The sequence below is a fragment of the Lytechinus pictus genome, chromosome 1 (assembly GCF_037042905.1).
Source record: "Lytechinus pictus isolate F3 Inbred chromosome 1, Lp3.0, whole genome shotgun sequence".
NCBI lineage: Eukaryota > Metazoa > Echinodermata > Echinoidea > Temnopleuroida > Toxopneustidae > Lytechinus > Lytechinus pictus.
In genome coordinates this window covers 15,412,089-15,438,633 of record NC_087245.1, presented here as the reverse complement: position 1 = coordinate 15,438,633, position 26,545 = coordinate 15,412,089, and the positions used below count along the sequence as shown (strand labels likewise).

The 26,545-nt window shown below is 34.3% G+C and overlaps 2 protein-coding genes across 3 annotated transcripts in view; one reads left to right on the top strand and one right to left on the bottom strand.

The window, feature by feature from the left end:
• Positions 1 to 206: 206 nt before the first annotated feature.
• LOC129262551 (exocyst complex component 3-like) lies at positions 207 to 20,503 on the top strand. Its single transcript, XM_064096975.1, has 19 exons — positions 207 to 290; positions 1,091 to 1,135; positions 1,453 to 1,562; positions 5,132 to 5,245; positions 5,746 to 5,851; positions 6,015 to 6,098; positions 6,957 to 7,030; positions 8,928 to 9,032; positions 11,378 to 11,444; positions 11,907 to 12,002; positions 12,488 to 12,581; positions 13,822 to 14,009; positions 14,623 to 14,780; positions 15,209 to 15,280; positions 15,716 to 15,865; positions 16,489 to 16,603; positions 16,952 to 17,038; positions 17,795 to 17,887; positions 18,688 to 20,503. The coding sequence occupies exons 1-19, from the start codon at positions 207 to 209 to the stop codon at positions 18,790 to 18,792; spliced, it is 1,947 nt and encodes a 648-aa protein (XP_063953045.1). The 3' UTR covers positions 18,793 to 20,503.
• LOC129263791 (F-box only protein 9-like) overlaps positions 20,024 to 26,545 on the bottom strand; it is a 26,706-nt gene continuing 20,184 nt past the window's right edge. Inside the window, exon 12 of one of the 2 annotated variants that reach the window (XM_064096991.1) lies at positions 20,024 to 25,275. In XM_064096991.1, coding sequence (XP_063953061.1) covers positions 25,167 to 25,275 — 109 coding nt within the window. In that variant the 3' untranslated portion in view covers positions 20,024 to 25,166. The remainder of the gene's footprint in view (positions 25,276 to 26,545) is intronic. The other variant, XM_064096986.1, reaches the window with a different exon arrangement.

Here is a 26,545-nt window from a genome sequence, read left to right as displayed (position 1 = left end):
CTAAAATCCTCATTTTCCATCTCCCCTATCTCTTTCTTGTAGTTCTATTATCTTCACAATTGTTTACTTTTTATTTATTTTTCTTGAATATTGTTTCAATTGTGAAAATAGACTTCATTGTAGGCCCTAATGACTAGTAGCTCATCTCTTTCCTTTGTACTTATTTTGCATCTCTTTCCTCCGACACCCTTTCATCCTCCTATAGGATGAAATTTCAGGAGAAATGGAGAGACGATATGCTTCTCAAGCTTCATCAACAGAACCTGACGCTCAGCGCGGAGGAGATGCAAGTATGTCAAAATATTTTGTTTATTCATGAAGAAATTTATTAGGAATTCATTTTTTATAAGAAGAATTGATATCTTCATATATATAAATGTAAATTTTGATATCAAGAATTGTATTTCTTGATAACAATAAATAGGAATAAATGTTAAAAGGACTTGCCATGCGGGAGCGTTCCCGTCACATGGCCCGAGAAAAATAGAAAGTAATCGATTCCGCCCTCCCGCAAGATAGACATGGTTTGCATCTCCAATTCTGTTTCCAATCAGAAGAAAATCATCGCTTTTTGCTCTTGATAATGTCATGAAAACAACAACACATACGGCAGTATTCACGTACATGAATTGGTTTTACTATTTTTATCTTTCTGTCATTGTTCGCAGAACGCGGTGTCGGGACAGTTCCCGTTCTGATTCGTAAAAGAGTCCCAGTTATTATTCACATTAAGACGAAACCCTCATACCTAATAATATAAAACATGTTTTGTTCCAATTTCCTTTGGTAGGGCGGGGAGATAAAGGGCAATACGATTTTTTTTCTTCAGTTGTTATTAAAATTATTTTTGTTGAGTGGTACGTCACTCCAGCTCGCGGTGTTTATTCTCTCTTCACTTTATTTGTTGTTAGTAGTATATAAAAGCAAAACATTCAATTGGCACAAATGAAATGAAGTATGTAATGTTATAATATTCTCTATAAATAATGCTGATGTAGCTAACTATGATAATTTTCGTATGAGTATGTAAACTATGTTTAGAAAAACTGCTGATTATCTATGTTTTTATTTTATTATAATTAAATTGCAGCTTGCTTCCAATACCACATCGTTCAATGGAGTAAAAAGAAGAGCAGTAAGTATATGATTTTTCAGGTTTGCCACTAATAATTTTCTATTTTGAAAAAAAAAACTTTTTCAGAATGTTGTTATTGGGCTGTATGTTGCTCTTAAAATGAACTTAGTACAAGACCTTGATCATGTTGTTTTTGATAATCTAAACGGACATCCTGAATAACATGAATTCGAGAGACAGAGAGGAAGATGAGAGGGGGGGGGTTGGTCGTAACGCCCTTTGTCGACATCATGATGCACTTTCATTTTCTTGTGATCGGCTTTACGGAAAAGTCGCATACCTTTTCTCACATCCCATTTGTACTTTGTCTAACACAGGACGCGTTGTTGGACCAGATCCGAGTCCTGATCAGGAAGTTCCTGCTCCTATCCCAAGGTGATCCAGGTCTTGTGGAGGCTTGTTTTCAGATTGTACAGGAAGAAGAAAGGTGAGCTAAACCTGTTATTGCCTAGATGTTAGAAAACTTTCTCAGGGAATGTTCTGCTCCAGCCCCCGATCCAGACTTTGGAAATATCCGTTTTTAATGTACCCATAAAATGCCGTATATATGTGTATTGATTCATAATTATATGTTATGTCAAACAATACAGAAAGAGCCAAATAAAATCGTTTGCTGCATTTTGACGTGAGTGTGAGGAAATGTGGTGGGTGTAGACATGTGCTTATTTTTTGGAAGGCTTGTGAGTAATCCACATTATGTTCATATAAATTCATGGTTTAAATAAGTTTCCTCATAATGTTAATATCGCACAAGTCATTGAAGCTTATACCTCGTACGATTCTGACGTCATTTAGATTTCTTTTTACCAAGAAATGTTTTCTCAATTTTTCCCAGAGGAGTTGAAGACACTCTCGAATTCTGGAAAACTAATCAGTTTAGCTCTTTACCACCGCAAATGGTGCTGCCATGTTGTCGGTAATGTTGTAGTGCTTTCAAGTTGGTTGTGTTTTTTCGTTATTTTTTTATTTATTTATTATTTATATTATTATTTTTTTTTTTTTTTGGGGGGGGGGGTGGGAACAATAACCAAACCTTCAAGCAGTTTCTTTAAAATAATTTGATGGTAGGGCATACGTGCAAACTTTATCAGGAATCCCTAAACCGCAATTAAGTAAGAAATTTGGGTCATCATTGTCAAATGGGAGGGGAAGCAATTTTTTTATCAACATTTGTTGAACGGCCTGGGAGCGAAAAGCTGAGGGGGTGGGGGTTTGGATAGTCCGAAAGGATTGAGTTTGAATACTTTTTGCTTTAATTCTACAAATAAGATTTAGGTATCTCTTAGGCCTAATGCGAGAGCAATACCCGAGATGACTTTTTTTCTTTCTATTTTTTTTTACTGACCTAAACACCGGACATTTGAAGCATCGCTTGAATTCATCTCCCTACACAAGACAATGCAAAACTGACCTGAAAAGAGAACTCTTGGAATTCATGAACTTGACTTGTGTCTCTATATAAAATGAAATATTCGAGCGCGAAGCGCACACTTCATTTTTATATAGTTTTTACATTCGGCCCCACCTGGATCCACCTATTTACTTTGTTTTCAATAAATCGAATAATATGAATCAGATAGGTCCTTGGTATAAATAAATATCCCGCTGAAAATTACTGGGCATCTCCCACTGCGCATTGTGCGTGTCAGGGGTTGTAGGTGAAAGGTCATAAAGATTTCCATTATATCTCTCGCAGTTTGTATAGCGATAAATCGATAAATCTGTTTCAAGAATTAATCTGCTGAAACAATTTCAAATTCAAGGTTTCCGAGTAAGTTAATTTCCAAACCACATTCACCTTTTCACTTTCGTGAAAATCACATGATACAATACTTATTAGGTAAAACGTATAGTAGTACGCCCGAATGTTCACGATAGGATATCGTCAAGTCTGTTATCTTATTTAACGGAATTGTTCTTCAGTATTAGATATGAGCATTGTAATTATCAAGATATAACACTTTTATTGCAACGTATAATTACAATTAATGCAAAAATATAGCAAAGTGAAATCCATGAGAGTTATTATTTAAAACATAAGCTTGTTCAAACTGTATGCACTAGCTATGTATCAGAACAATACAATTTTAGTATATGTCTATTCTTGTCTCCGTAATTCATAATAAGCAGACCCCCTCCTAATTAAAAACATCCAATACACTTTTTGATATCCTGAGGAAATTCTTATTTAAATCAATCACTGCATATAGCTATGGTCATCCATTGTCTCGCTTTCAGCACCTGTTCGCTGATTCCACTCGGGATTTGTGAAGCAATTTTCGTTGCTACTTTCGAAAAGGGTTCTTAATCCGATCTGGCACACTAGATTGATCATATTAATTAGAGGTAGTAATTGCAGAAATGTACATCTCTCTCCGTCAACTATCAGGGGACAGTATTTTTCTACAAATATGCTCTATCATTTTTGTTGTTGTTGATTTATTGATTGATTGAATTGATTGATTGCTTGATTGAATTAATTCGTTGAGAATATTACATGGGAAGAATACCTTGACAGGATAACAAATGAAAGCCAAAAATGCTTATTTCCCCATGGGATCCTAACGTGAGTGATTAAGATTAAAAAACGGAGATGTTCAATTTTTTTTAATAAACAGGAAAAACTTTTCCTCTTTGTGATTGTTGTGTGTTTTTGTTTTAATGTTTTTTAATTTAAAGGGGCAATAATAGCAACATTTCATACAAGATTATATATTTATGCAGCTTCCTTTATATTTCAAACTCATTTAATGTCATTGTTATAATCTACTGTCATTGTTTGCTATACTTAATTATTTTGCCACACTGAAGTATTTTGTATTATAATCAAATGTATTGTTTTGTATTGTGTTGGTATTTTATTATTGATTTTGTAAAGTATGAAGATAAATCCAAATTAAATAGTAAGATTGTTCTGATTTATATTCATCACCTCGAATTGAAAATGTACATCTATTGGTGTCAAACTATGCGAATCAGTTACTCTCCTCGAACAAATTTTTACGAACCCGCATTCCCTGTTTGTTGGTAGTTGGTTAACTTATCGAGTAATAATTTCATTGATTATACATAATACTTCAATGTTCTTTAACACCCAGTCACTTGATACAGACAGGATAGAAAACATTTCCTGTGCCAAAACGATCAACAATGCCTCTGATATTCTAGGGTTTTTTTCCTCCGTCAGTAACATATCTATGGCAATGGAACTGCTGTGTTTTGTGATAAAAAGTTGCCCCAAATGGCGAGGGCTGAGGACGTGCTAAATTTGGATTACACAATGACACAGCAAACTAGGATCCTCCGACTGTAATAAGTTAGCCAAACATACATGACATAAGGGACTCGTTAGAGAGTCAAAGTCCCTGTGTTTTATAAACTGCAATGCAACGATACTTCTTGATTTACATCGTGCTCCTACAATTGAATATAGCATTGAAGTAGAACAGAATAGTTTTCAGATTACAAAGTATAAGTTTCGAATATTCCTCCTCCCGAGGCAAAAAAAAATGAGGTAGCTCATTTGAGTGAGCGAAGTGACTTATTGCAGCTGATCATGACGAGTTTTGTCCCATCTTCAACATGAAATTGAGAGACCGACTGCACGTTTTTATTAAATTATCTAGTTCTGTAAGTTGCAAGAAAATCGCACGTTAAAATGGGGGGGGGGGTCCCCTCACGCGTACATCCATGCGGTTTGAAATAGATAGGGAGAATTAATACCGCCACGCCATGATATGGGGCCCCCCTTTCCCCTTCCCCGAAAAAAACCTAAAACAAAACATTAAGGTATTTTAAAACTCATTTAACTTTTTTTTTTTCAAACAACAAACTTTAATGGATTTCTAAGCTATTGGAAAATTTACATGCAAATTCTAAGACAGATAAATTGTGTATAAAAATGTCAGTGTTCTGCTCGTTCATGACTCTTGTCACATCTCGAAATTGTATTAATGATACAAAATAACATGTCGCTTATGTTTGTTGGTTTATCAGGAGAGATGAAGAAGCGGCACAGTGCAAGGAAGAGAAAGGATTCATCACACCAGACAGACCTAAGAAATGGAAAGATAAGATTTTGACAGAACTCAGAAAGGTTCCATTCCTGAGGTAAGAAGTGCGAAATGATGGCAAAAAAAGTGTCTAACGTGTCTAATAGAAGTTAGGCCGTATATATGTGTGTGTGTGTTTTTTTTTTGGGGGGGTACAAAGAGCTTGAGTGTTAATTATGGTGGTAATGATGGTGATATTAGTGGTCGTGGTGGTGACGATGATGATGATGATGATGATGATGTGGTGGTGGATGTTGGCGATGGTAGGGAAAGATGAGGATAAGGAGGTGTGGAAGTCTTACAATGGTTGAAAGCCTATACGGCAGTGAATCGAATAAGAAAGTCGATCGTTGGCGTTGGTGTTTTTTTTTTCCTGAAGGAAATAGGTGTGCGACGTCGTCGATGATTATGCCCCCAATATTTGGAAACTGTTTGTTCGTTTCTACAGTAAGATATTTATTTACGTATAATAAAATGTTGAAATCTGGTGAAGATGAATGTCATTGACTATTATTTTGGCGAGTACATAATAGCACCATCTTTACATTATATTTTCAGAGTGGAGAATACACCGAAGCAAGACAGAATAGTTGATAGAAACTGGCTAGCCTTACACATGGAACTCCTTAGTCAACACTTGCGAGAGGATCTCAATATTCTCAAGGTATAATTGCTTTCATACTTTTAATAAAGCATTTAATTCCTTTTACCTTTTTTTCCTACTCTCCTCCTCCTCCTCCTCCCCTTCTTCTTCTTCTTCTTCTTCTTATTATTATTAATTATACAAGCTTTAAAAACAATCATTGATATATATCATTGTTTTATAGGGTCTCTTTTCGGCTTGCCATTCGCTGGACAGTGACGTTGCACAGTTTTTCGTCGACATCTACTACGAGTACCTTACACAACACGTGAGTATGAGCCAGATCCATGGTTCAAAACTGAAGATAATCAAAATCTTGCAGTCTTTAAAACAAGCTAGTAGAGGATATAGTCGATGTGATCAATATTTGTACTCGGAATCCATGATCATGCGGTGGTGGTGCTGTTAGAGGGGGGGGGGGGGGGCACGGAAGGTCAACCCCCAACCGTTAGGTATAATTTCTTAAAGGGGGAGTAATCAACATGTAGTCTCTCACTGACTATGTGTTATAAAATATAGCCTGTAATTTTATTTTATTACATAGTCTAATTTTTTATAAGGTACATGGAAGTATGGAGCAATGAGTTAATGTTTTTGCCATACAAGCGGGTCTATATCACTAGACTATACTTGTTCAGAATGTTGCATTATGGGAAATAAACCTGGCCAGATATGAGTAGTTTAGGACTTGAGGTGGTTTGCCCTGTAATCATTAGCTACGACAAAGAAGAACTCTGTTTATGAGCGAAGCGATTGAAGCAGAAATTATTTGTGATTCTCATGAATGATCTATTATGAATTCGCATTGTGATATTGACTTTAATACCAGTTCTATTCTATTCAGTTGCGCATGACACATTTTTGTGGAATGTCCCTTACATTACTTTATGCTTTCAATAGAATATCTTAGTCTGGGGAAAACCAGGAAATTGATTTTTTTATTTTTTTACCACCTTCCAGAACATTTATTAATGTATAAATAAACAGATACGAAAAATTAGAGACTTAAACAGACGATTTGGCTTAAATATGATTTAATAGAAAGAAAGAAGCAAAGAAGGAAATTCAATTACCCGAAATCATTTAAATGATTTGCTTTCGTGTTTTTGGAAATTTGAAATTTCAGATTCAAGATATTGTATCACCAGGACTTCGACACAATGAGATCATTCAACTACTGAGCTGGCTCACAGAACACAAGTAAGGAAGAAAATGTGATTGAATATAATATTAAAGGTCAAGTCCACCCCAGCAAAATGTTGATTTGAATAAATAGAGAAAAATCAAACTAGCATAACACTGAAAATTTCATCAAAATCGGATGTAAAATAAGAAAGTTATGGCATTTTAAAGTTTCGCTTATTTTTCACAAAACAGTGATATGCACAACTCAGTGACATGCAAATGTGTCAGTCGATGATGTCCATCACTCACTATTTCTTTTGTTTTTTATTGTTTGAATTATAAAATATTTCATTTTTTTCAGATATGACCATAGGGACCAACTTGACTGAATCATATAGTATTAAGCAATGCTAATATCAGATGTTCAGGGAGGAATTAATCACTCTTTCACTTGACAATGAGGAAAAAATTAGAATATTTCATATAATAAAATACAAAAGAAATAGTGAGTGGATGGCGTCATCAGTTTCCTTATTTGCATACCAACCAGGATGTGCATATAACTGTTTTGTGAAATTAAGCGAAACTTTAAAGGAGAATGAAACCCTTGAAACCAGCTGAATCCATATCAAAGAGAAAAATCAAAGAAACAAATTGTTGAAAGTTTGAGGAAGATTGAATGAATAATAAGAAAGTTATGAGCATTTGAATGTCGAGATCACTAATGCCATGTAGATCCTCCCATTGGCAATGCGACCAAGATCCGTGATGTCACACACGTACAACTCCCTTATTACTTTAGTACTTATTTCACTTATATTCTCACTTTTATAGAGTCTATCACAAGGTGAGATGTTCTCTTTATGAGAGGACAAGTACAGAGGTTTCACAACATTATATCATTGATGAATCGTTTTTCATATGATTAGAATGAGCAAAAAGAGATGTTTTGGGGTATATTTTCAGTGTCCAAAAGGGGAGAGTTGTTCATCTGTGACATCATGGATCTTGGTCGCATTGCCAATGTGAGGATCTCCATAGCATTAGTGATCTCGACATTCAAATGCTCATAACTCTTCTATTGCTAGTCCTATTTTACTCAAACTTTTGTTGATCTTATTCTTTGATTTTTCTGCTTTCACAAAAGCTAACTTGCTCCAAGAGTTTCATTCTCCTTTGAAGTGTCATAACTTTCTTATTTTACATCCGATTTTGATGAAATTTTCAGTGTTATGCTTGTTGGATTTTTCTCTTTTTAATTTTAAATTTAACTTTAAATTTTTTAATTTTTTTGGTGTGGACTTGTCCTTTAAGAATATATTGAATATATGGCTGTCATAGAAAAATTGTAAAAAAGGAGAGAAAAGAGGAAGACAAAAAGGGGAAGATTGAAAATTGAAGGAAATGGAATAGGAGGTGGAGGATGAGAAGGAGAAGGCGGAGGAGGAGAAGAAGAAGAAGAAGAAGGAGAAGAACAATAACAAGAACAAGAAGGAGGAGGGGGAGGATCAAGAAAGAGGAGGGGGAGGAGGAAAGAAAGAAAATATGAAAGAAGAGGAGAATGAGGAAATGAAAATAAAAATATGAATCGAATAATAAAATTGAGAAACATCACAAGAGTGGGGAGGAAAACATGTCGTGGAACAATATTGTGTCAAACTGAGAATGTAAATTTCAGAATCGTGAGGATTTCATGCATGATTGAGGATGACACATAAGAAATGTCACCTCCTTAATCCTGTATACCTGACTTCAAGAAAAATAGATTTCAATTGTATTCTCCACGACAAAGCGCGGTATTGAGCTACATGTACATGGGCTATGAAGCAACGAATGTAATGAAAATTCCCCCAAGCTATGATATGTTAATAAACAAAATCATTCGTGTTAAGAAAGGAACTCGATGCAAAATAAGTGGGCACGCTGTCAGCAAAATATTTTAGAACCTTTATGTTTTTTGTTTGAATTTCAGGGCTGAAATGAAACGATTCAATGTGTCGTTTATTGAAGGTGTCTGCTTAGAACAGGCTGCAGAGAACATCGTTCCAGAGCATACGAGGAAGGAGTTGGAGCAAAGGTTAGTATTTTATAATATCAATAATTTGATGACCTGTCATTCATTTCTCCTCAAAATAATTATATATCTTTTTTATGATTTATTCATGCAGTAAGAGGTTGAATAGAGCAAGCTTGGGTGGTTTAGGGGCTGGACTAGTCACAAGTGACCAGCGGACATTAACAAAGTACATGAGTGACGATCGTAAAGATCACAAGACCCCTCCCTCGCACAAAACCTCCCCCCCCCCTCTTCTCTCTTCTTTTCCAGAGAGTGCATCAAAATAAATAACATAATACATGTAGTAGGTAGTTTTGGCATTAACTACGGGGAAACTCTACAGCACGTCGATTCCTTTGAAAATGCAGCAAATAAAATCACATTGGAGAGTTGAGAGGCTATTGTCGAAAGTTGGTGGACTGAGACAGCAGATCATCCGAAGATTTGCACCGGACGAACTATTGCAAATATGTCGCTGTCCAGAGTCAAGAGATTCCGATGCTGTCCCAGTCCATCAGCTTTCGACAAAAGCCTCTCAGCTCATCATTGTGATTTGACTTGCATTATCAAAGGAATTGGTGCTTGTGGAGAGTTTCTCCGTAGTAAATGCGAAAAGTTCGAGGGTTGTAGAGAGTTTCACCGTAGTATATGCGAAAAGTTCGAGAGTTGTCGAGAGTTTCCCCGTAGTAAATGCGAAAAGTCTGATTGATATATGAAAAGAAGGGGTCAACCATGTTCAAGAGGAGAGGGCAAATTATGTCCATGTAAATGATTCCAGACAGAAAAAGAAATAACTGGAAAACGGCGAATAAAAAAAGATATATGGAGGAATATAGAAGCGATAATGAGGACGGAAATATTAAAAATAAGAACTGGTTTGATGATAACAGGATTTTGAAGTGAATACAGAGACAAGAAGATGGTCATTCTCAGTCGCACGTCCCTGGTCAGTCTAATTTCCTTGAAAACATTTAACTCCCTAATGACACAGACGATCAGCAAACCACAAATGAATTCTTTCAAAGCAATTGTTACAAAACCATTCAATGAACTGTCTCGCCGAGGATATATTCATTATCATGATTACGATTTAGTAAAGGATTTTTTTACCTCATAAAAGTCAAACAGGTCCAGTTGTATGAATTTTATTGACACAGTTTGTTCAAGGGCAAGTGTGTTTTGAACCAGAACAGAAAAATAGATAATGGTCAGGTTGTTTTGATTGGGCATTATCATGATACAACATTATATATGTAATATATAGGTAAAGATCTAATGAATTCGTACAACGTCACGTATTTTAATGGAAAATATTAAAGTTATTAAATTATGATACTCTTCAAAGGAATCTGTTTTGTAATTGTTTATGTGTCTAATCATTTTTGTCGGTTTGATTGTTATTGTCATATTCGCTATTGATTATAAACTCACTTTACTGAGGACCATGAGCAAAACAATAACAATGTATCTTTTTTCCCTAAACATGTAATTTTAGACATATATATAGTCCAAGTTCATCAGAAACTCATGCGGTATTCGTAAATCAGAGACAATTAGTACGATTTCAAATTGCCTGGAGTCATTATTTGTGATCGTCACACACTACTGACATTGCTATGCGAAAAGGGAATGAAAATGAAATCTTAATTATGATTTGTTCCAGTTTGTGACATTGGTATGTGAGCAATGACGATGTTACGATAAATACTTTTTAATGCCTGAAAATAGCTATTGCACTAGCTGGTAGTAGGGGGGGGGGGGGGGCTCGATCTATTGTAAAGAATATTATAAGAATTAATGCATACATCAACACTGTATGTGTTCATTCATGACAATGTGCCTAATAGCCATGATAGCAGTGGGGATTTTATCGATCTTTTTTTTCTTATTTTGTGAAATAAAGCAAACCCTTCCAAAAACAATGATCAATCGAGTCCTGCTGGGAGCACCTGGCAAATTAAGATAACGTGCCACATTTCACTTTCGGGATAATATCTTTTTAGTCTTCTACACTTAGTCAGTTAGTCCACTAAATGAAAAAAGCGCCATGAATTTGTGTATCTTATTGAAATTTTGTTGAATTTGAAATGAAAAAGAATAAATACAATCAATCAATAATTTAGGAGAGAATGAAAGAAATGAGCCACCCTTAAACTTCAATTTCAAAATAAAAGTTTGTTTTGTCTTGCGGTATAATGTTTGCATCAGTATGTGTGGGCTTAGATAAAGTTTGTCTCCTTTTTGTAATGTTTTATAATAAAAAAGAAGGTAGTTGTTTTTGTTCTCCTGATTCTGTTGTAATCAAAACGCATAAATAAGTTTAACAAGAGTCTCATCGAAGGGAATCTCTCGATTTTATGTTTCAGCTATTTAAAGACAGTACATAGCAATGTTAAACATTGGGCCAAGGACGCTTTGCAGAAGGAGAGAGAGGTAAGTTATCATCACCATTCGAATTCGTAGTATCGCAAAATGTTGGAAAGCCAGTAACAGACAGAATTAATCGTTTAGGCTGAAACAACTGTTCATAAATGTGATAATCTTTTCACTTAAAGAAACATTCAGGGGATGCTTGTATGGCATGCATGAGACTGCTGTTAAACCAGACAAATCATGTTTTTCATTCTATTGAGAATTTCTCCGTTCGTTCATCTTAATTTCAGAGCAGCATAATCAAAAACATTTTATTCTTTAGAACGGAATTAATTAGTCACGCACTGTCTGGTTCATAATAGGGAATCCATCCATGCATCGATAAAAACTTAATTTCCATTGTTGGCAATACCTTTCTAACTCAAACGACACATTTAAGTACAATTAATATAGTTTACTGCCGATTAGAAAAAGAAAAAAAACCAAATCAGTGCATTTTGAAATATATTTTGATTTCTCCAGGACTGGAAGAGTGAAGACTCGCCCCCAAAGCAAGACAAAGATGGGTACTTGTACACAGAATTTCCCGTCCACTTGTTTGACTTACTCAGGCAAAACGTAAGTATGTTAATTGCAGTAGTTACAGTTGACCTTTATATTTCTATAAATGAGAAGAAAAATAGTCCTAATTATTATTTCCGTCGGCCTATATCATGGTCACCGCATTTTTAGATGTGTTTTGAGAGCTGAACCCCGTAAACTCTTATTGAAATGAGAAAGTGATGTCACTATTTTGACCTCGTTTTGAGTCTTTTGTGCACAATGTCGGTCAGATTTTTCTTTTGAAATCAAACTGTAAACAAAGTGAACTTCAATGACAAATCGCTGTAACCTTTACTTCAAAAGAAGTCACAACGATTCAAAACTATTGACAATAAAAACAACAATTGTAATGATATATAACAGTCGTACCTTAAATAGTTTTATTGCCAATAAATATAAATCAGTAGATAAAATAATGATAAATACATCCTACATCATTCATTGTGTGATTTTTATAGAATATTATTCAGCATCTCCTTTAAAATGTTTTTTTTTTCTAGTTGGATGTTGCCCGTGAGATAAGTACAGGAACATACAAAGCTTTATTGGGCTATTGTCTTGATGAAGTCAGGAACATTGTACAGCACTATGCAGGTACGTGTTTTTGTTTTGATATTTTTTATTAACTAATTTTCAGATTTTTGTCAGTAAATATCACTGTTTTACATAAAGTATCATCCAGTCTGCCTTTGTTGAACGATTAAAGTTTTCTTTGATTTGAAATATATTTCATCAATAGGTGTATTTTTTTTTTCAAAACGAAATTTAGATTTATTTCCATACTAAAATTGTTACTTTAATTTTGTAAGAATGTTTTGGTAGATATTAATTACCTTATACATGTATTTTGTGAATACAGAGTGAGAACATGACTTCAGGTCAACCATCAAGAAACAGCAGCCGTTTTCATTTTGACATGTTTGATAATCAAATAAAGTAATGTCTCGGTTACATCAACAATATATAGCCGACTAGCTTATAAACTTCCAAGCCATTTCGATTTCGTTGGTATGATTACTGCAATAATTTGGCACACGACAATACAGCATGGTTTCAAGACATAAAAGTAGTGCTCCCCATCCTGTTTATGACTTGTTTACTTCGTAGAATATCATGTGAAATTCTGCAATTCAACAGATTTATAGCATTGCATACTGATTGTGAAAATATTCCCTGTCAATTATATAGTCAGAGGGAAGTTGTGATCTGATCATAGTATTATCTGAACAAGGCCATAAGCAGTATAGTTCCTCTGTATTTTTACGAACTTTGTTTAAACCCATGCACGATTGTCTACAGCTATACAGGTGATCAGTCATCCGAAAATCCCAAAGTATTATATACCACGGCAAATTCTTTAATTTTGATGACACTCACACATGCCATAAGCCAATTGTTGAATATCACTGAACCATGGTCTTCTGAATGAAGTTCTCACAAATATGCAAGGACCTTTAAACATTTAATTTTGTAATATCCCATAAAGTTTTGTCTGGCTGTCATCTCTGTTCCTTTTTATGTTTATGTGAATGATTCAATTGCATTTTTCCAATGGTTCAACGATTTTAACACAAGTCGGACATCATTGTTGAAGTTATAAACAACAATTCCACAACAGACGTCAGTATTTTAACGAGAATTTTGACATCTGTATATGATGCGGATTTAGAAATTTAATAGGAGTGGCGTCAACTCCCGGCAAATATAGTCTGACGCTTCTAAAATGATATTTCTTGCCTAAACGAAAATAGACATTATGAAATCTACAGGTTTTTATATGTTCTTATTTCGAAATGCCCGTAACTCTTATTTTTGCTCTCCTATATACCTGTAGCGGCCGTGAAGGTCTACATTCCGACAAGATCGGTGTCAACCACGCCCCCATCATCGCCGCAGCCATCGCCCAAGTCGGCCCAGCTGGTGAAGAAGATAAGAAAAACGGTGGAGCCGCACCTGTCGACCACGGCAGCAGAGGAGAAGCGAAGTCAGCTAAATAAACCAAAGTTCTACGTGCAATTCTCGGTACAAAAAAATTATCCACCTTTTTTCCCTGAATATACAATGTTTTCATGAATATATTCTCCGACATAGAAGCAGAAGTTGACAGAATCAGTTTGAATGAAAACCTACTTGACCATATTTGCTACTAGATTCTGTACCTGCAACAAGATAGAAATATTGCTTAATTCCTTGAATTAAGGACCTACCGTTCTCTTTTTTTTTTTCATCAACAAAGCAACAATTACCATGAACGAATTTAATTCACAATCTTCAATTTATATAGTATCTTGTTAGATTCCTTTACATTCCATTCGATATTTCTTTTTTTTTAAATATGACCCTTTTCAGCAGTGGCACACAATGGGTTAATTATGAAACATTTTCCATGATTATTTTAGTTTTAATGGGACAAGTCATAAATATGATTTTTCTTTGGAAATTTCTACATCTGTATAATGCTATTATTTTATCTCTCAATCTATACATGTATATTCATTTTATCTATTCATAAATGTATTCATTTTTTATTATTGGTATATTTGTTTTTTATATAATTATCTTCATGTATTTTTAGTTATTTATTCATTCATTTATTGATTATTTAAATTATTCCTATTGGCATTCGTCCATACAGGTAGCAGCATTGAATAACTTTGATACCATCATTGAGCATTCGCAGCTCTTCAATCAACAGCGCCCCCAGGGGGAGAAGAAGAATCCCAAACAGACAGATGAAGACGAGGATGATTTCACATACTCACTAAATATGATGAGAAGACTAGCCAAAGAATGGTAATTATATTGATAAATGTCAATTTTGAATGTATCATATTGCTTTCTATAATAATGTCTCGATCTATGCAATGTCTATTCTAACTCTTCCAAATTCATAATTGTCCGATTTTTGTTCAAACTTTTTTTTCATTTTCCTTTAAAAACAACTTTCCATTAAATGGCTGGATTTCCATTTACACTGTTTTAAATGGTAATTCCCATACCTGCTTTGACTGTGACTATAATATACATCAAAGTGCATTGCTTTTATTATGTGGGGTTAAAGTAATCATATATCTACTTTCCTGTCTATCCAATCTATTTTGCTTAATTAATTAATGGGAATAATGATTAATCTTTTTCAATTCCACGAGTGTGAATCGATCTCTTTATCACATCAGAAGCTTTATTAACTTTAATTTTACCCCTTTTTTTTATCTCTAAAGCTTTGACAAATTCATGAATGATCTCTTTGCCGAGATAAAGCCTCTCCTGAAATTGGTCGGCACAAAACAATGGTAAGTACAACTGATTGGGAATGATTAACCATTTCGAATCAAACTGTCATTGTTGTTAAATATTGTCCTTCAATATTGATAAAAAAAAGTGCTATAAATAAATTTGAGCAATATTAACTATCAATAATAAAATATGGTCAGGTAACATCTATTGACAATTTGAAAAATAAAAGCAAATGCCCTGCAGATGATAAAATATATATTTTTTTAAAATCAATTTAGGTCAACTGACTTGAATTTTAGGTCATGTATTTCTTTTAAAATATGGTTTAGTAAGTCTGAAAACCTCTGATAAAGGTTAGTATTTTTTCATTGGTTGGGGGGGGGGGGGTTAGAACCCACAACAAAAGAAGACTATATAATCCATTTATCAAGTAAGAAGAGTTTAACTGACTAGATTCACAATAATGTTTTCCTCATTCTCTTCATAAATAGGTTTGTTCAGAATGGCACATCATGTATTGGTGAGGTATGTGACACCATTACGTCATACACGTTTCATCTTCGGAGACAGTTCACTGGCGAATGGAGGGAGAAGATTGAACAGTACATGCTACAGGAATACACCAAGAGCTTCAGTCGAAGGTGAGAACCAATTTCTTATCGAGTACAATGCCCTAAAAAATATCATCATGCTAAAAGAATTTTTTCAAAAATATCTCCTCAAAAACAATGTTTTAGTACTGACAACAACTCTGCCTTAAAAATGATTGTCCAAACATGAATCTCTTAAAGAAAACCCTTAAAAAGTAATAACATTGACAAGAACTGTGCCTTACAAATGAATGTAAAAACAAGAATGTTTTTTAAATAACCCTGAAAAGCAATGATTATTTAAGAATATCTTTTATAAACTTTGTCTTGAAAAAGATAAATTCAAGAATATGATCAGGAAACAAAATGACTTGAGAGAATCCATGAGAAGACCTGCCTTCAAAATGTTCTTACATAGATATATTTTTTAAGGATACCCTCTAAAAAGTAATGTTGCTTTTAAGAATATTTATGAAAAGATCTCTGGGTCTTGCTTAAAGGAATGCTTTCAATGGCACGATCAAGAAAGCATTGATGCTTTTAGAATGTTTGATCATCATGATTGTAGATGTCACATTTTGATTCACAGCCGTTGCCAAAGGAAAAGAGGCTAAATGTGTCGTACAACATGAGGACTGTAGATTATTATCAATTGTTGTTTCATCTACTTGTAGGACTGTGTGCATCACATGTAAGAATTCCAAAGAGAGGCAGAACGTTGCTGAGCAGATCATGTGGGAGTGTGATCAGATTGAGAATACGCTAGCTTCACTCCAGAGAGAAGCAGAGGTACGTTGCTATGTCAGGGATTGCTCGGGGAGGACATATTAATTGATTTGAGGGAATCAGTATTGATTTTCAAGGGATTCAGCATTATTCCTGACTGATGGAATGTTGATCTGCAGAAATTTGAAATATTTTGTGTAACAAAATGGTGCTTTTTTCAAATGGTATCCATAACAATGAAATTGATTGTAGTTTTGTAATTAAACAGATAATCAAATACATACTATTCATGTTGATTGATAGATCAAGGGGCCATCGTAATTATTCATGAAAATGTATATATTTAATATTAATATTTTGGTATTATGTAGAATGCTTCATCATAATGATTTTTCTTTCTTGTCATTAAAGGTCCACATATCCATCTTCAACATGTTGAGACAGATGGCTGAAGTTATCCACCTGAGTGACAAGCAAACAATTGTACTGGAAGTAACGGTGAGAGATTATTTCCATTTCACAAGCCTTCGCTCATACTGCTGTTTAACTCTTTGCACGCTGAATTAATTTTGGGGGGGGGATAATAATGACAACTGTTTCAATATTATTTTCTTTGAATCAAGATTTCTACATTGCACCATTTATACTTATAATTGTTATAGAGATGTTATCCAAGAACTATTGTAATGTATAATCTTCCCTAATATGTATGTAGAGGAGAGAACTAATTATTACAATTGTAATATTTATGTGTAGGAATGTGCAAGATTGCGCGCTAAGGGTTAACAGTAGTCTTCCTCTTTTGAGCAAGTTTTATCTTTTAATTTCTTAGATTTTTAACCCAGACTTGGCCCATGGTTTCAGTTAAACCCGGATTCAGAATACAGGCCAAAGGCACTAACCACTTCTATCTCTTACATGACTTAATGCCAGCATAATTGTTTATTGTACAATTACTCTCTCTCTCCCTCTCACTCTCTTCAAGTACAATGTATGTATCCCCAGAATAGTCTGTTCTTCCTTGTGATATCTTTTTTCTTTTTCTTTGGTAAGATGTGAAAACAAACTAATCATATGAAAGTGACCATCCAAAATCAATCAAAATTTCATTACATGGACAATCGTGGATAAATGCAGTTCTGTTTCGATTGCAATTTCAGTGATGTTATGCTGTATTTTCTTTGTATTTGTTTTATATAATATCATTGTATGAATGGCAACTAAATGTTGATACTTTATATCAATTTCTTACAGAGTCTTGTAATGAAACACCCAGAGTTGACGAGGAGACAGCTCAAAGCCATCCTTAGACTCAGAGGTGATCTCAAGAAAGCCAAGATTAAGAAGGTAAGCCCCTACTTGAAAACTACTGACCAAGCATCGCTTTGCCTTTCTCAAAGTTTCTTAGCTCATAGGGAATAAATCATCGGGCAATTATCTAAAATCAGAATACTTTTGTATGAGTGACCCCATTTGCCTATTTGACTTCTCAAGCCATGACAATTTGAGAGCTATACAATATTTAAATATAAAAAAAGAGATCAAAGACAAATCATTAACTGGAAGGTCCCACATATAATATGTACATAATACTGGAATTGTAGTATTGTTATCAACCATATTAGCCCAGGATATATTACAATCTGCAAGAGTTATTGCCCTAAAGATGTAGCATGAGAGAAAGCAAAACTCAGTATGAAGCCATTTTAAATTATGATAAAAAAAAAATCTTATTTTGGAATATTGCTATCTTTTTATTGATTCTTCTGAAAATTTGAAATGACTGTTATTTTCTTGACTTAATAATAACATATTTGAAAGCTATATAAAAATACAAAGATTCTATCCTGAAAGTTTGGTCCAATTTAATGCTTGAGAAGTGGTTTTATATATAAAATTAATCAAATTATCAGAGAACAAATATGAAGAATGATGTGAAAACCCAAAATCATAACAATCATCTATTCCACGATATTACTATAAATTGATTTATTTAGTTAAGAAAATTGTTGTGTACGTAGTATTGCGTAAAAAAAGCCCTGCCTAGGCGCAGCTAAATATATTCAAATAAAAGTGTAACTTTGTTTCAACCCGAGACCAAATCAATATAACAAATATATAGTTCATTTATCTTTCTACCGAAACAGATCATAACGAACACGATGGCGATTGATGACAACGATAGCATCGGCTACTGCTCCGGAGAGTCTGCCGTCTCTTGTGCTACCAACGTAGGCGTAGGGTCCCCATGATTTAGTCAAGGTCGTGGATAAACTGAATACTAAATTCATATCTACATCTATGGACCAAATGCTTGAAAGCTGTCAGACTCGAGGCCTGAAAAATAAACTTACAGAAAGTTCACACATAAAGAATACGTACTGAACTTGTTGACTATCTGTAACAATGTAGATAAAAAAGAGAAGGGAATAGAAATTGTTTTGATATCATCTTTGCAAGACAGGATTTTTCTCTTGGAAATTTTGGGTTATATACTGAATATTTAACAGCGGTGCTATTTGCTTCAAATTTTGTAGTCAATAACATTTATTTCCATACTAAATAGATGAAAATGCAATGAAATTGCACAAATAACTCCCGACTTGTCAGTCAGTCAGTTCTTATAGCTGTTTTATCATTGACCTGTATTTAGATAAGACACTTGTGCTTGTACATTTGCTGAAGAAGTGTTGTTGGGAGACTGGTGCTCTGTTAAATGTATTTGCTTGGACAGGCCTAGATCAAAGCCCTGAAGGACAAACAGCTTTTCAAATCAGTTGTCAATTCTCTTTGTACAGGATGTGTCATAAACTTGTAAGTCGTGCTGGGAATTTACGGGATCTGTCATAGACTCATGCTTGTGGCCTTTTCTGTCAATGTCCCATATTTTTCAACAGGACCTATCTTGTAAAAGGGTTTTGCAACCAATCACCCTGACTTTTCAAAAATCTTTGAATTCTCATGGATGTAGTTAACTTAATCTAGAAACAAATTAAATGAAGTGTATATATAGGAATACCTAAACCCCTTTCGTCAGCAGATATTACTCATATCTATTGGAAAGTGGGCAAGGAATTTTGTACCGTGAAAACCACTCCTCTCACTTGGAATCATCACTGTTTGTACAAATTTTGTATCTATGTTTCCAGAATTATGTCAATGAAACTACATGTACTTGAGTGGAGACATCAAGTGGCTTTATGTAATAATGCCTGGTTGTATATAATATATCCCAATATGGTAGCTATATTCTGTAAGCCCATATTTCAATGTCTTCCATTTAAAAGTATTGTTTTAAACACCAAGCCACAACTCTTGCCAGTATATACAAACTAAAGAACTTCCAATGTGCCTAGTAAATGTTGTACGGTACAAAATACATATTTTAGTTTTTATACTTTGGGACCATTTTGGAATAATATTTGTGTGTGTATATGGAAAATAGAGATAATGCCCAACAAGTACTGACAAAGATAAACAAAATAAATTGTTGATATTATTTAATTTCAATTTATATACATATGAAGTAATCATTTATCAGCAAAATTATAGACAAAAAGGCTAAAGAATGTGCATACATGCCGTTGAAAGCTAAATCTTGCTCCTGTAACAAAATGTATATGTTGGGATAAAGGTTACACATGTGTAAAGTGATTATGCAAACAAATGTAAATAAAAGCTCTATGTTGATATGTTTGATAATGAAATTAAATACATAGTAGATATTAACATGTGTCTGGCATAATTTCAATATAGATATTAACATGTGTCTGGCATAATTTCAATATTTCTGAAGTGTGAAGAAAAAAAAAATTACATATTTGTATTTACACATTTCAAAATATATATTTGGATGGATCAACCATCAAATCTATAATGAATCTTCTCTGAAACACCACTTAATAGGAGTAAGATGTGGAGAGTGGGCTACAGTGAAAGAATTAAAATCTAAAGATGCAGAGAGACAGCATAGAAAACAAGTGGAATGCCTCTGGCCGTCTCACCTGCATCACGCGATTCAATATAGCAGCAGTGCTGATTTTGAAAACTACTATAACTCGCACAAGATGTTCAGTGATACTTGGTTACTCGTATTTCCACGTTTTATGAATTAGACCAATACACTTATAGAGATATGATGGCAATTCAACAAATACCCCCAACGTGGCCAAAGTTCTTTGACCTTACATGACCTTTGACCTTGATCATGTGACCTGAAACTTGCACAGGATGTTCAGTAATACTTGATTACTATTATGTTATGATGGTAATTCAACAGATACCCCCAATTCGGCCAAAGTTCATTGACCCTAAATGACCTTTGACCTTGGTCATGTGACATGAAACTCAGGCAGGATGTTCAGTAATACTTGATTAACCTTATGGCCAAGTTTCATGAACTAGGTCCATATACTTTCTAAGTTATGCTGTCATTTCAAAAACTTAACCTCAGGTTAAGATTTGGTGTTGATTCCCCCAACATGGTCTAAGTTCATTGACCCTAAATGACCTTTGACCTTGGTCATGTGACATGAAACTCAGGCAGGATGTTCAGTAATACTTGATTAACCTTATGGCCAAGTTTCATGAACTAGGTCCATATACTTTCTAAGTTATGCTGTCATTTCAAAAACTTAACCTCAGGTTAAGATTTGGTGTTGATTCCCCCAACATGGTCTAAGTTCATTGACCCTAAATGACCTTTGACCTTGGTCATGTGACATGAAACTCAGGCAGGATGTTCAGTAATACTTGATTAACCTTATGGCCAAGTTTCATGAACTAGGTCCATATACTTTCTAAGTTATGCTGTCATTTCAAAAACTTAACCTCAGGTTAAGATTTGGTGTTGACGCCGCCGTCGCCGCCGCCGCCGCCGCCGTCGGAAAAGCGGCGCCTATAGTCTCACTCTGCTATGCAGGTGAGACAAAAAAAAGGGATGAATAAAGTTAATACAGTAAATATTTAAACTACCTTCCACTGTTTACAAGGGCTTTTTTCCCCTGTACTGCACAAAGACATGGTTTCGATTTATGTAGTAGAGATTTAAGAAAACATGGGATTTCAATTATGTTGTAATTTATCATTCTTTGGTTGCCTTAGTCTCAATACACAAAAAATATTGAACTCCTGACTGAAGAAAGGCTAAAATAAAAACAAAGTATATCAACCATATTTTAAAACACAACAAATCTATTCAAATCTACAAGTACTGAAATAAATTCATATTATTGAAATAACATCTCTCATCAGCAAGAATAGGGTACATTTTTGTCGGTCATGTGTCCACACTTTAGCATGCCTATGTTAAGGGTCTTTAAGTTTCAGGGGCGGAGGGTAGTGAACACTAAATATCTAGTCTAAAAATAGTTCTTCAAGATAACACTCTTGGTTAAAATATGAACAAAACTTCATAGATGCATGATGAAAAAGTGACAATGAAACAATGAATTCAAACTTAATACTGGAATTGATGCCATATTAATATAATCCTTCTTTGATAAGGCAAGTACAGGATTCTATGGGGTCAACAAAATAGCATGCAGCATAAACCTTTTTGAAAAAAAAAAAAAACTTGGCAGAATAAGTAGAAAATATCATATACACATAATTATAGTTTTAAAGATAATGCTGCATCCAAATAGTGACTTCATATTTACCGATAATCTCATACAAATGTACATGTAATGATGATTAAAATATAATTAACCATTATCACTAATTATGATTGAAAACTGGAAACTTTGAAAATACAGTGTACTCTATGCATAAATCTATTTAGCAATATTACTCATAAATCACTTGCCTGTAAATTAAATTGTTACAATATTAATTGCTCAAAAGTGTCCAGTTTGCAATATTGAAAGGCACCTACTTTGATTTACAAAAAGTGCTGCATGTGTAAATATGATTTACTAGGTATATTTCAACTTTTGACCTTTTGTCATTAAAAAATAAATGTTTTATCACAATATAATAATCTTTGAATATGTTACAATATTTGAGTGTATTCTTAAAATCACATCAAAATGAGTTAAATAAAGGATTCAAAACATTGGTTTGACATGATAGGAATAACATATCTTTTTTTTTAGCTGAGCTTGTAGATGATCATCAATATATTATACAAAAGCAAAATAAAACACACTCTCCACCCAGGTGTGAAATACTACTCGGCAGGAACCAAAAACCAATTTAGTATTTCAAGCTTGGTCGCTCTTGATGGAGTGCTCACCAGGGAGTGGAGAAAGTGCAAAGATCATTTGTGGGTATGCAAAAATCTGTAACAAGGAGGGGGGGGTACCTTTATATCTGTAGAACATTTAAAAACATCTTAGTGTATTAAGGGCTATATAAAGGTAGAATATCATCATAAGATTTCTGAAACAAGGCTTAGGTGCTGGCAACAAGAGAATTAAATGTCAACATATAGCTAAGCTCCTGCAATAATTCCTAATATGAAAAATCCACATTAAGCCAATATGAAATTTAACCCTTTGAACCCGATAGGCCGGATTCAGTAAACGCGCATATACCTGATAGGCCGGATAGGGCCATGTGACTTCAAAAACATGGATTCTAAATGTCAGGTGATCTTTTAAAATGACGTCATCTTTCTAGTACGTGTAGGAATATTTAGTCGATAATTTCAGTCAAGATTTGCAATGATTTCGGAAGGATTTAGCATAAAAAATGGCCCAAATATGCCACTTTTCTGCGGTAATACATGGTGTAATACGCGGCGAGTCATGTGTTTACTATGAGGAAGCAATTGATATATCTGACTTTGGTGAAAACAGTGATTTTGAGCCCAAAACAGACACTAAAGTTGATATTTCTGTTTGTAGACTAGTTCTACGAGAAGGTAAACAACTTCAGCCGGCTCGGTCCGGGTACTAGCGGGGGAAGATACCGTTGGGTCTCGAATCATGGGATTTTGTCAATGTGGTCGATATGTGCAAATAATTCAGGGTATGGGTCACCACCGCCCCTAATAATTCAGTGTTCAAAGGGTTAAAGGACAAGTCCACCCCAAAAAAAAGTTGATTTGAATAAAAAGAGAAAAATCTAACAAGCATAACACTAAAAATTTCATCAAAATTAGATGTAAAATAAGAAAGTTATGACATTTTAAAGTTTTGCTTAATTTTACAAAACAGTTATATGCACATCCTGGTGGGTATGCAAATGAGGAGACTGATGACATCATCCACTCACTATTTCTTTTGTATTATATGAAATGGGGAATATTCCATTTTTCTCCTCATTGTCAAGTGAAACAACGATTAATTCCTCCCTGAACATGTGGAATGAGCATTGTTAATACTATATGTTTCAGTCAAGTTGGTCCTTATTGTCAAATCTATAAAAAATGAAATATTGTATAATCCAAACAATAAAAAAGAAATAGTGAGTGAGAGGCATCATCGACTTTCTCAATTGAGTTGTGCATATCACTATTTTGTCAAAAATAAGCAAAACTTTAAAGTGTCATAACTTTCTTATTTTACATCCGATTTTGATGAAATTTTCAACATAATGCTTGATTAATATTTCTCTTTTTATTCAAATCAACATTTCTCTGGGGTGGACTTGACTTTTAAGTAGGCCTGTGTCTCTAATCCTAACCAACAAATTATTGTGAAACAAGAAACTTACAGAACTCACTGTATGGGCCAACTTGACATGGGGAGGGGGTTATCTTTGGATACAAATGAATGTTTATGAGTGCAATGGACAGAATACTTCATGAGGTGAAAGATGAAATGATCAATTTAATGAAGCGTAGCCAAGTTGAATGGATCATTCATTTCATCTTTCACTGAATTAAGTATTCTGTCCATTGCTCAAATGAAAATAACATTCATTATTTTATTTATATGACACCTAAAAATATATCCCTTTTTATTTGAAATTCATGGATTTTGATGCAAAGTAAGCTTATGTAGTGCAAGCTCGGTCTGTTGACTGTCGTGTACATACAAGACGCATGCTGCGAACACAAAGAGTTTTTACTTGTGGTGCCTGCGGTCTCAGTGCGCTCTTGCAATAGAAAAAATTGTATGGATCCAAAATTTCACAAAGATAACACCATTGTAGAATGATTGACATCAAACAGCCAATCAAATGACAAGGATCTATCTAGATGTCATATGATTAAATTGAACAAAATGGTGATAAAATTTGCCTTAAGAGGTGGGTCGAGGCAACACACTGGTTGACTCCATGTGGCATATTTTAGCCCTTGAGTCAACTTCTCCAACATTTTAAAATCACTGATATTAACGTCGGGGTGTAAAAGTTATTCCATGGGTTATAATAAAACTATTTGATATGATACAATTTAACCCATGGTTTAAAGTTAAGCTACCTTTGTGAGTTAATGTCTTATGGAAAAAAATGCTGCAGGACCAATCTTTTCATATGCTTAGTAAAGAGAATTATTCAGATTCCATTTCCTGAATAACTTAACAGTACAAAACATAATTTGACAAAACACTAGTACAAAAAGCATTGACAAGGTAAAAGGAACATATGAGCTCTGTATAGCCACACTGTGATGTGACTGCAACATGTGACTGATCACCTGACTCAGTGGTCACCTGATACACGAAGGGGAGCTAGTCTAGAGGAGGGTTTCAGCAGTCGTTGCATAGCTCTTCACACGAGAGAAGTAGAACGGATAGAACTGGTGAGTCATATCAAACTCTGTGATGTTCTCATTCCCAGTTGACCTAAATCAAAAGAAAATTAAAAATAAATATAAATCAAACTGAGCAAGAAAATGTAAAAGACTGTAAAATCTGTATTTCTTTAGTTTTCACAAATATTTGCACAGATTCTCTTATACGTGTTCCTTCTTTTAAAAGCTCTGCCCAAAATCTTTTTTTTTAATGAATTTACCATATAACCCCACTTTCACTCTATACTTATTGACCTAATTCATGAACATAATCTAAAGATAATGACTTACTCTGCACAGTTGTAATGAAGTTGGAGGTCAGACCTCCTCAAAGTATTATGTTTTTATCATATAAGAAATAAATTTGAATACTAACTACAGTGTGCATCTAATTCAAATTCTGAATTTAAATGATTCAGATCAGATTCATTAATTTATTGTCCTCAATGGAAATTCGCTATGTTGGCATTACAAAAAATACATACATTATTTACATAGATTATACTGCACTTACATTATTTACATAGATTATAACTGCACATTAATATACAATATACACACCATTTATGTCATTATTTCAGTTATTATATTGTTACATTATTATATTATTATATTACATGTATAATCACTTAAAGATTTGTTGACTGGTTGAAGTACAGATGACTGGCGAAGTGACAAGATATGGGCTTTTTCACTGTAGATCATTGTATTTTCGGATAGAGAGCGGAACAAAGGAGTTGAGAAAGCGTGAGGTACGTGCTTTCATTGACCAGTACCGTTTGCCTGAGCGCATGAGAGTATAACATGGGTGTAGAGGGTGATCATTTTGTATTATCTGTGAGACATGTTTCAAGATCATATTATTGCATTCATTTGTCAGATTTGTCACTTCGCCAATTATCTTGCCAGCATAATTTGCTATTTTCGGTAATTTCTTGAGGTCATCTTTCCTGCACCCACCGAACCAAACAACACAACTGAAGAGCATGACACTTTCAATTACGGATTTATAGAATAGTTTCAGAATTACCCTATCAACATGGAATGAGTTCATTTTTCTAAGAAAGTACATCCGTTGCTGTGCCCTTGTATACAGAGACTGACATTGGTCTTTCCACGATAGCTCTTGGTCAATGACTGTGCCCAGGTACTTAAAACTGTTGACTCTCTCTATAACTTCTCCCTTTAGATTGATTGGGTTTATTTGAACTTTGTTTACACGAAAATCAACAATCGTCTCTTTTGCTTTGGTTGTGTTCAATTCTAAGAAATTTTTGTGACACCATTGCTCAAACACAGGTAACTCCTCTCGATATCTGCGT

Coding starts and splice junctions, on each gene's coding strand:
- LOC129262551 (XM_064096975.1), top strand. CDS start 207: ATGAAATTTCAGGAGAAATGGAGAGACGATATGCTTCTCAAGCTTCAT. Junction 6,099..6,956: donor ACGAGTACCTTACACAACAC/GTGAGTATGAGC, acceptor TTGAAATTTCAG/ATTCAAGATATTGTATCACC. Junction 7,031..8,927: donor AGCTGGCTCACAGAACACAA/GTAAGGAAGAAA, acceptor TTTGAATTTCAG/GGCTGAAATGAAACGATTCA.